Here is a 10,576-nt window from a genome sequence, read left to right on the forward strand (position 1 = left end):
AACAAAAGCTAAAACAAAAGGAAAATTCAATAGAAGCTCAAAATTTTGAATGCTCCTGAAATTTCTGAACCTATTTTATATATGGTGTAGCTTACATCCTTACAAAATAAATTTTGGTTATGCTTTCGGAGTTTGCAATATTTGAAAAATGAATGATATATTTGAGCAGGAAAAGAAAAGAAAGAACTATCAAATACAAAATTGACACGAAGTACCAGCCGAGCCTAATATTCTCTCTCTAATAAACTCCAACTGAGGCTCGTTTCAAAACACATTACCATCCTTTTACATAGTCCACATCTTGCTTTAACAGGCGATAGTTGTCTGTTTAGCTAGCAATATTTGAGGCTCAGCCGTTTATAGGTATCAGGAGCTTCAACAAAGTCGACTTTTGGGGCAGATGGAAAACCCTGATATGCGATGTCACCGCCATCTCTGCTGGAAATTGAACCAACAGAGTCATGGACACCCACGTAGCTTGGCTTTCAGAGGAAACTATCTAGCATAGTTTCTCAGACTTCCCATGCACCATGACAAAAGCTAAAGATTTGACCTCCAATGAGCTGATGAGTTCCAGCAATATTTTAACATCTATGCAGTGGTGCAGGATATATGTCCAGCGGTTGATATCGCAACCGATCATTATGTGGCAACGGTCCATCCTAAACATTAGCCAAATAACACATGTAAGTTGGAATTCATTCAAAAGAAATTTATCTTCCAAAAGACGCTTTAACATGAGGAAGAAAGCTACACAGAGAAACAAATATTATAACAAAAGAATTTATATAAAACCATTGAGAAAGCTATATTCAGAGCAAACCTTCCCTACTAAATCAATGAAATTGTAAAGCTTAAATGGATATCTACCAGCTTAACAACTATTGAAATGAATACCTCTTCCAAGTTTATCTGAAATGGTTTTACAAAATCCTCAAACATCACTGGAGAAAGGTCCTTCATTTTCTCCACTACCTCCTATAAATAGGAAGACAAGATTGTGAGAACACACATCTAACAAGTTCAGTGCAAGAATTTCATTAGATATGAAGATAATTGTTATCAAATCAACATTACAGAGAGAATGCAATAAGAGAAGGATGTTTTATAACGTACCAAACCAGTAATCCTCGACTTCTCTAATAGTTCCTCCGTAATCAGGTCCAATATGTGCCTATTGTTTTTCAAACCATTCATTGCGAGTTCTTCTGTTTCTTCAATGTACTGCAACAAACACCAAACACTCACAAAGTGTTATCATCTAAATTGTCATGTCATTGTGCACCCATAAGCACATGGGGACTGAATACATAATGATCCTGCCTCAATTATTTATACCAAGGCATTTCCTAAGCCAAATCAAAGTAAACAACTAGCTTCAACACAACCACTAACATTCACTAGTATCCTTTCCGGATAGCATGAAAAATGATAAAAAGTTAAGCAAATTAAATTACCCTTGTCAACTCTCGAGTAAATAGCTCAGACACTTCAAGAGTCATATTGGCTGGAATAACATGGGGGTCATCCCACTAACATCATGAAGAAAGATAAGAAGAATTAGTTGATGAAGATAATCAAATCAAAAAATAAAAATGATGGAGGTTCACAGCATATTTTGTAGATATTTGCAAGTAAAGAGAAATAAGATTACCCTGTATCTTATTAACTCGCCATCTGGATTATCTGGTCGATCCACAAGTCCAACTCTCTTTGTTAAAGCTGTAAGCCCCAACCTTGAATTTTGAGGGCTGATTACCATCTCTCGAGCAATCTGAAGAGATTACTTAATTGAGGAAACAGATATACCAAATTGTGTATTAACTACTACTAAATATGGCCTTGGTGATCTACTAGGAAACATTTGTGAAATTGTTCGGAAGGTCAAGATTCATATTTAAGACAAATCTGTGAAAACTCATGTTTCCTATGAGATTAAAATGCACTGTGCATTCAAACAAGGAATGTTCATCACAGAGATTACAACACAGAAAGAGAGACTGTGTTTCACAGTACTTCTGCAAAGAGGATTACTTACATGCATACTGCCTATTATTAAATATAAACACATCCAAATTCTTAAAATTTAAGGCCCCCTAAAAACCATGGTTGTCTGTATCAATAACTTTGCCTGATATGAAGGAGGAGAGAGATAAAAAGGAAATGAGCTGAACACACTTTCATTGCCTAAAATAAATGAAAACACCTTAGATCACCTAAACTTTAAAGCAAATAAGTATATTGCTAAATGAGCAATTTATTCATACAACTTTGAGCTAATTGCACTTTCATTTATTTTTCTTCCAGAGAATAAATTCTGTAAATTTATATCATATGAAAGGAACTGTGGTTACCTTTGTTATCTTTTCCAAATCATCCCTTCCTCCATCAGTTATGTCATCACCAAACACGACACGCTCAGCACAACGCCCACCATGAGCTACCACCATTTGCATCATCATGTAGCCAAAGGTTGTATAACCTTGGTCTACCATATCTTCTCGGGGGAAGAACACAGATATTGCAGTTTCCTGTTCATATTATAAATGAGCTTCGTCAGAGAGCAACTCCCACAGAATTTCAATAGCATCCACCAATGATTGTTTTTATCACCAGAATTTTTACCTTGCCACCAGGCAGAAGCTGAGAAAATGCATGCCAATCAAATTGAGGAAACAGATGAGCTAATACTATGTGACCAGCTTCATGAACAGCCAGCAGTTTCTTCTTTTCCGAAGACACCTATGATGTAATTATATACAACTCAATGACTAAATTAAGTATTATATAACATTTGTCACTCCAAAAGAAACACCAAAGAACAACCAACATGGACATACACTTTGTTCGCATTTCTGCTGCTCTTCTTCAGTAAGGAGTACACCCATACCCTCAAGCAATTGTTTATCTAATACATCAACAATGTCTTGCTGGAAGATCTTTGAATGCCCTTTCCTCACCTAAAAAATGAAGGGTAGAAAACAACATGCAAAGAAACTTGAGAGAACTGTTCAGCAACACTAGATTGCAAAAAATGCATTAGAAACTTTCTTTTCAAGATAAAAAATTAAAAGTAGTTGAAAGTTACATATCATGTGAAACATCACTTAAATATTTTTAAATTGAGATCCCAGTACATAGCAAACGCACCCTTCACCTAATATAACTGTTCACCAAGAACAGTAACGTCACCATAGTTACTACCGAAAGTTGAAGAAGGAAGCATATTATTTTCCAAGAGCCAAAGCATCCATATTTACTTAAGGATCCTATTTCAAGAGAAAATTCATACAAATATAAAGCTTATTAAGCAACTTTGTAGGTTTGTAAGTTTTACTTACTGACATAATTGCTGCTTCATTGACAAGGTTCCGAATATCTGCCCCAGAAAAACCAACAGTACGGAAGACAAGCTGAAGTGGAAGAAAGAGGAGGCAAACAGTAGCACAAAACCAAGTTAGATTTCCATCCCTACTATATAAACAGCAAAAGGTAAGCACCAATTACCAAAATAAAAGGAACCAAACCTAGAGACGAAATCATCACTGGATACAAGACACTTAACATAATATATATGAATCTTTAAAGTGGAAGAGGCAATATGCAGCCAAACGCCAAATATATTTTCTCAAATAATATGAACAATAAAGTAAGCACCAATTACCAAAATAAAGTACCACAGCATAGAGAACCAACGGACAAAACAAGCACTATATCCGCAAGATATCTGAAAAACAACCATATATCTCCCTACTTAACCAACTCACGCAAGTATAAAAGAAAATATGCATAGAGGTGATCAAACATTGTGTTTCTTTGGGAATCCGTATGTGTAAATTTCAACAGTCGCCCATGGTTGAAAAGTCAAGAGTGTTTTCCACCATTCATATTGGTGAAAATCAATGAACAAGAACAGTCGTACAACAATAAAGAAGACAATGACAGAGAGGAGGACGGGAGAGAGAGAGAGAGAGAGAGGAACCAATTCATATGCTCATTGTTGAATGGTTAGCTTTAAATAATGTCAAATACCATGATTAATTGCACAAAATTCAACTTCTTAAGCATGACTTTGAAGGAATAATGCAAAACAAGAAACATCAACCACTTACTTTCCCAAAGTCTACATCTTCTGCAAGTTGCTTTCCTGCACTGTGCACACCAAAAATTTGTACTCGTTGCTTAGCATCAGGCAAACCAACATACAGTCGACGGTCAATACGCCCAGGTCGAACAAATTCATGGTCTAGTTCATCTGGCCTATTGGTAGCACAGATGAATATCACAGCTTGTCTGAGAGAGAACCGATCAACACCAGTTTTTTCCTTCCTAGACATGATCAAATACTGAACATTAAAATTCATTATATAAGGAAAAATGATAAGTTCTCATGTAGCACCTATCATAATACACTAGACGTAAAAAAAAAAAAAGATAAACATTATGTCACTGAAAACACTAACTGATTGTTATTCTATGATGCCTAAAATAAACCTTCAAAATTAGACGTTAATAACTTAATATTCTTACCAAGAAACCTGTATTAATCATAGTCGATATGACTGTTCAGTAACCAAAAGTTCAAAACTTTCCACGGGTAGCCACATCAATGCAAGGCCACAGTCTAAATAATAATAAAGCAATTAGTCATGCAAAATCTGCCACAATGGTCTGACTTGTATACTCTCCAACAGTAGAATTCAAATGGTATTATTTTTCAAAGTGATTTTTACTCTTTCCCACACATAAAAGTTATAGTCCAAAATAACATGATGAAGTAGACTACAGAAAATAATCAAACCACTATGTCCATTTTTAACTGAAAGTAGGTTGGCACATGAAATATATATCTATATTTATAATATAAGTTGAATTTAATTAGTACTGCTTAGATAAAAGCAAAAATAGATGTGTTCAAGTAATACACGTACTCTCCATCGAGCTGTGATATCAAAGCCTCAAATGTTGCACTTCTTCGAGGATCCAATCTTGCATGCCTTCCAGCAATAGCATCAATTTCATCCACAAATACAAAAGAAGGAGCCTGAGCACAGGGTAGTGAATTCAATGTTTTGTCTTAGTGTAATTAGTGAAAAATAAAAATAAAATATCCAGATTGAAAAAACTCCAGGACGGCTGTTCTAAAAAGTTTTGTTTATGGGCTGGCCTTAAAGCTCCTGAGGTTATGTAAAAATCTGTTTTAGTACATTCCATGACAGAAATAAACAAAGCTTAGAAATTAAAAAAGTACAATAAGGTCAACTAGATATGGTCAGATAAAAACTTCTATGATTTTTTTACACCGTGACATTTTTAATATACTGAAAATCAAATGTTAGACAACCAAACTAGGAAAGAAATATACAGTGAATTAAAGTGGTAGGTGAAAGAGCACTAATCTTATCAACTGCTGAGCACACATAGGACATAACAAGCTTAAATTTTAAGATCTTTTTTCAATGCAAAAGTTTTCATAAAGAGCCATCAGACCAATACAGACCCATTTGGAACAAAGATGATAAAATGAGTATGAGCTAAGCGCTCAAATTTTAGGAGTTAACTCATTTATCACAAAGAAACCAGTATCCTAAATCATACAATTAGGACAGACTAAATTATTTATTTCATCATCTGTGTAAGCACAATAGCTCCATAGCATTATGACTTACAGATTTATGACAAACACCAATCTTTTGTGGATGATCTCCTAAAAGAAATCGCATTTTACTAATCCGCAGTATTGCATTTGAAAATTAGAAAGAGAAGAATGCTTACATTTCTCCTTGCAATGGAAAACATTTCATTGATTCTTGCAGCACCACTTTTCTCACTATCTGTGAACTCAGCACCCGAAGCAAAAACAAAGGGTAATCCGCTTTCCTTGGCAAGTGTCCTTGCAAAAAGTGTTTTGCCAGTTCCAGGAGGTCCAGAGAGAAGAACACCCTGTTATGAATAATCATCAAACAACTTTTCTCTTATAACATTTGCAATATTTAAGGCAAAACTCCAGTAGAGTTGCCTTTATCTTTCATGATTACAGAAAAACTTACCCGGACAAACTTGACATCTCTTTCATAGTATTGCATTGGATTTCCCATATAAATCATGAGCTCATCAAGAAGATCCCAAACATCACCCCCCAACACAACTTCCTTGGACATTGATTTTGTTTCCCCTACATCTCCGACTGGCTGAAGGAGTGTCAAGTGCAATGAGAACTCAATAATCTACACAGTAGGAAGATAAATAGGGACAAAATATCTGGAAATTAAAATTTTACCAGGATAAAATTTTCTGCATAAGCCATATCAAAAAGCTGGTTATACTTTTTGTAAAGGAAACGCTTAGAAGTGATGTGCAGAAGCATCACAGACTCGCGTATTAGCCAGAGAATAAGTATCCCAGGCACCAATGCAATCAGAACCTTCATAAAGTAGTGGATCTGGCGCTTTTGAAGAAGATCAACTTCAGCTCCAGAACTTGAGATAATCTCAAACAAGTAAGGGTCTAGGGGGATATCTACCTACCATATAAGGAAAAACACTAAGCATTAATAAGTCAAGCGATAAGATCAGGGTGATTGTTAAAAAAAATTGGTAAACTTACGACATATTCTAATGGAAAACCCTCTTTCATAGTAACATATATTCTTTTTAGGTCCTCCGTGAATACAACAGCAGCAACCTGTCCAAAATAAATTAAAGAATCAGAAACTACCTACCCAACCCTTGCTAACAACGTTGGAAAAAATATCCTCTAGATGCATAATGTTTAGATTGGACATGTGAATGCAGAGTTGGGAACTTGTTCAATATAACATCTTATTTTTTCTTTGGATAAGTGAACAAGTTTACTTTGTCATTGAACTAACCCGTTTAGATACAAGAGAAACCCAAATAATATACACTCTTCCATGAAAACCAACAGATGCATAAAGAGAACGCATACTTAATGCTAAACCAAACAACAAGGAACCAGAGAATCTATACACAAGGAGAAAAACAAAAAATAAATAAAACAAAGGAGAGAAACTTGTTACCTCGGAGCAATCAAGCTTTTGAAGAAAGTAGGTATAAGGAAGTCTAGGACGATACATCCACCATCTTTTAGCTATCCATAGAGCCCGTGTTCCCTGTGTCTCTGTTACCTTTTCCACGACATCCTTGCGAAGACTGTTTTCTACCTCTTTCATGTCGAATTCAACTACATACTTAGAATTTGCAGAGTCCAACTGCTCAGCTAACTTTTCTTTTTGAAGTATCTCGTTCCATTTCTTAAGTCTTTCACGCCATGTTCCTCTATTTTCTTGAACTTCACCTGCAAAGCAAACATCAAATGAATTGGCCAGAAGGTTCCAAAGGGTAGATAATATCAAAAACAGTATTGATAGATAGATCTGAAGACAAATTCTCAAGTCAAACTTTACATAATATCTAACAAGAACCATCAATCAGTCGAAGTTTTTGTAATCTCTAGAATGCAGATTTACAGTAAACATACACAGATATCAAATCACACAATTCTCTGCGACCATTCCTTGAGATTCAGAGTTGCTCATGTATAGCGGGGTTTCAGACCAAATAACCCACATAGGCACTTAGACAGCCAACATGCAGAGTTGAAAAATTAGATATCTGACTAAATTTTCTTTCTATTAAGGTAATAACTTTCTAGAAAAGGCTGTATATTTTATTATAAGAAAAGAAAATTTTGTTGGAATCAAAACAATTTCAATCATTGTGGATAAGTTGTCCACTGCTTACAATGTAAAATCTACAGTACAGCACAATGATTTCAATCATTGTGGACAAGTTGTCCACTGTATCTAGTTTAGCTATCACACACCCATACACATGTAATCGGATATGATATGTTCACAAATCACAATTCATAATATGCTATGAAATCCTCATTGGCAAAGAAAATATAATTGTATCTTTTTCAACATAAACAATCTTCATAGACAGAGAAAAATTTCCTTTTACCAATTTTGCCATGCTGGACTTGTAATGAAGACCAACTCAAAACACTTATGCAAGTGGCAAACGGACACTAACCAGAAATCCCCAAGTCTTCTTTCAGTTCCTTTTTTCCCTCTTGATTTAATTTTACATCACTGTCAATAATTTGTTCTACATTGTCCTGAGGCGGCTGTGGGTCATCATCCCATGCATCCTCTCCCACATAAGAACTATCATGAACAAGTGTTCCATCAGGTCTTTCAACAAACTTCTTCATTTTCAGGCCTTTTGGTGTAGTCTTCCTCCATATACTCTTCTTAAACCTATAATGTAAGACAACCAGAGGGCCTGGATTAGTGAAAGCAGAAACGAACTACTTAAGCGTCTTTACCTTTATTCCTCTTGTTTAAACCTTATCTATGTCAAGGAAATATCTAAACTTCAAAGCATAAATGTGTTTAGTCAACATGACCTAAAGGACAGATACACACAAAATCAAATTACCTTCTAACATTACTTGGAGATGGCTCGGGAACAACTGCCTCCATATAAGCCTCTGTCAACTCTTTTCTTTGACGATCTTGGAGAGGAGCTCGAATTGCTATATATATTCTTTGACAAGAAACTACGGCAAGAAAAATATAGAAAATCAATGCAGCAATTCTTTTGGATTCCCATGTCTTAATATCCTGAGAAAACAAATGAAAATGACCAATGTGAAAAGACAAAAAGAGGGTGTAGTTGGCATATCTATTGTAAACATCGCACCGCACAAAACAATTTCAAAAGGGCCGACCTCCATTCCTTATGAATTTGATTGTTCATGTGCTTAAACAATTGCAAGTATTAATACAAAAGGTTACCATTTCCACTAATCCGAAGCTACATTTAGTTCCCGCCTCAACTTAATCAAAACAAAAAACTGAACCTTGTAGCTTCAGTATCTTCTTACACTTTCTTTGCAACCAAACAGAAATTAAAATTAAATCCAACTTACCTTCCAACGTTCCCACCGATTCCAACTGACGAACTCTGGCACCAACTCAGTCTTAAACCGTTCCAACTCAGTCCTACCCTTCTTTAATCCACCCTCAACTCGCCCCACATACTCACCCACCTTCACATTAGCATCCTTCAAATCAAACCCAGTTTCCTTCTTCACCGACTCACCAAAATTCGACCAGAATCGCTCCGAACCGCGCCGAATTGACTGAGTCAGACTCACCCAAGAAAACCCATCAGACCCATTTGAATTTGCAGACCCCATAACACGAAAAGTGGGTTTTTTGGGGGAAATTTTGGGTCTGTGCTTTGTGGGTAGTTTGAAAAGGACGGGTCTTGCAGATGGCTGGGTGAGTTGGGTTGAAGAAAAGAGAAGTGGGTTTGATTTGTATGTGATTTTAAGGTCCATTTTTGGGTGTAGAATTGAGAATTACGAAGATTTCATAGAAAAAAAACTTAATTTGTGCGCCCTCTCATCGGTTGTCAGTTTTCAGTAGTTGAACAGAGCAGTGGTGGTGTTTTACGACTGCTCAGGTTTTAGAGGTTTTGGGGTTTATCCGTTATGCTGTTTTAAAACTTTTTTTAAACTGTCGCACAAAAGAAAAAAAAACCCTAAATTCTCATCCAAAAAATGGAAAAACAAAAAAAGCCTTAAACCAATTGGGAAAAATGCACACTAATTATATTACCAATAAAGATAGCTAGATCAGATAAGTTACAGCAGAAATCAACTTATGCATTATGATAAATTTATAGCTTAGAACATTTTATCTTCGTATGTAGGGTAAAAGTTCGAGGAATGCTTTCACTCTTTCTTTTTTAGCAAAAGAAAAATTAATAAAAGCACTTCTGTCCTATGGTGTCTGGCGGGGACGGTCCCTAGAAGGGAATAGTTGTTATTTTTTTAGTTAAAAATTTAATTTAGCCCCTATGCCTACTAATGATATTTTCTGAACATTCTTGTGTAGGATATCTCTGTAAAATTTTCTTTAAAATGAAAAATATTTGTCTTGCTCTTACATTTTTAGCCTACTGCCAACTTATTTTATTTATATTTATTTTATAAACAGTCTACTGCTAATTTTCCTTGGTACGCTGCAGTAGTTGCACTTTTATATTCCACTCTTCCGTGCGTACATAAGGTAAATTTAACTCACCCCATTTTAAAATCCTGGTCCATCCCAAGTGTCTGGTGAATCATTTAAAGGTAATGAAAACTGCCCTAAGAGTGACTTAACTCTAATTATTAGTCTTTTTGAAAGTAAATTGATAATGTGACATTGTCCCTGTTTTCTTTTTGGAAACTATTCCACTTGCGTTGTTGGTGCAAGAACCTTTTCATCAATTAGTATAAAAAGGTTAACAGTAAAAGCCATGAGCATTTACAAAAGGGTCCAAAAACGGCACCAACTGCATAGGATGCAGGAAAAGGTTGCACTAGAATCCTAGATCTACATACATAGTAGCTGTAACTTCTGTGTGAAGTTTTATTTGGTCGGAAGCTGGAAAAGTATGCATAAAAAAAGACAAGTGGAGAAAGCAAAATACCAATTGCTTTTCTTAGAAGCGAAACAATAGAAGGAAATGGTAGTCTGTTGTGCTTGTGTTATATC

At 35.5% G+C, this 10,576-nt stretch overlaps 1 protein-coding gene across 1 annotated transcript; it reads right to left on the reverse strand.

Annotated features, from left to right (window-relative positions):
• LOC18778498 (ATP-dependent zinc metalloprotease FTSH 12, chloroplastic) lies at window positions 33-9,540 on the reverse strand. The gene is made up of 19 exons (XM_007213635.2): window positions 8,959-9,540; window positions 8,466-8,650; window positions 8,058-8,284; window positions 7,040-7,317; window positions 6,607-6,684; window positions 6,281-6,523; window positions 6,051-6,191; window positions 5,776-5,943; window positions 4,932-5,044; window positions 4,113-4,329; window positions 3,342-3,413; window positions 2,841-2,960; window positions 2,626-2,742; window positions 2,355-2,531; window positions 1,655-1,774; window positions 1,458-1,532; window positions 1,117-1,224; window positions 898-978; window positions 33-662 (listed from the first exon to the last, which is right to left on the reverse strand). The coding sequence occupies exons 1-19, from the start codon at window positions 9,370-9,372 to the stop codon at window positions 585-587; spliced, it is 3,012 nt and encodes a 1,003-aa protein (XP_007213697.1). The 5' UTR covers window positions 9,373-9,540; the 3' UTR covers window positions 33-584.

The sequence above is a fragment of the Prunus persica genome, chromosome G4 (assembly GCF_000346465.2).
Source record: "Prunus persica cultivar Lovell chromosome G4, Prunus_persica_NCBIv2, whole genome shotgun sequence".
In the NCBI taxonomy this organism is placed as follows: domain Eukaryota; kingdom Viridiplantae; phylum Streptophyta; class Magnoliopsida; order Rosales; family Rosaceae; genus Prunus; species Prunus persica.

Excerpts from the sequence above, each read along its gene's own strand:
- LOC18778498 (XM_007213635.2), bottom strand. The coding sequence starts at position 9,372 with ATGGACCTTAAAATCACATACAAATCAAACCCACTTCTCTTTTCTTCA. Across the intron at positions 5,944-6,050 it reads GAGATGTCAAGTTTGTCCGG|GGTGTTCTTCTCTCTGGACC; the intron begins GTAAGTTTTTCT and ends TATTCATAACAG. Across the intron at positions 2,743-2,840 it reads AGCAGAAATGCGAACAAAGT|GTGTCTTCGGAAAAGAAGAA; the intron begins GTATGTCCATGT and ends ATTACATCATAG.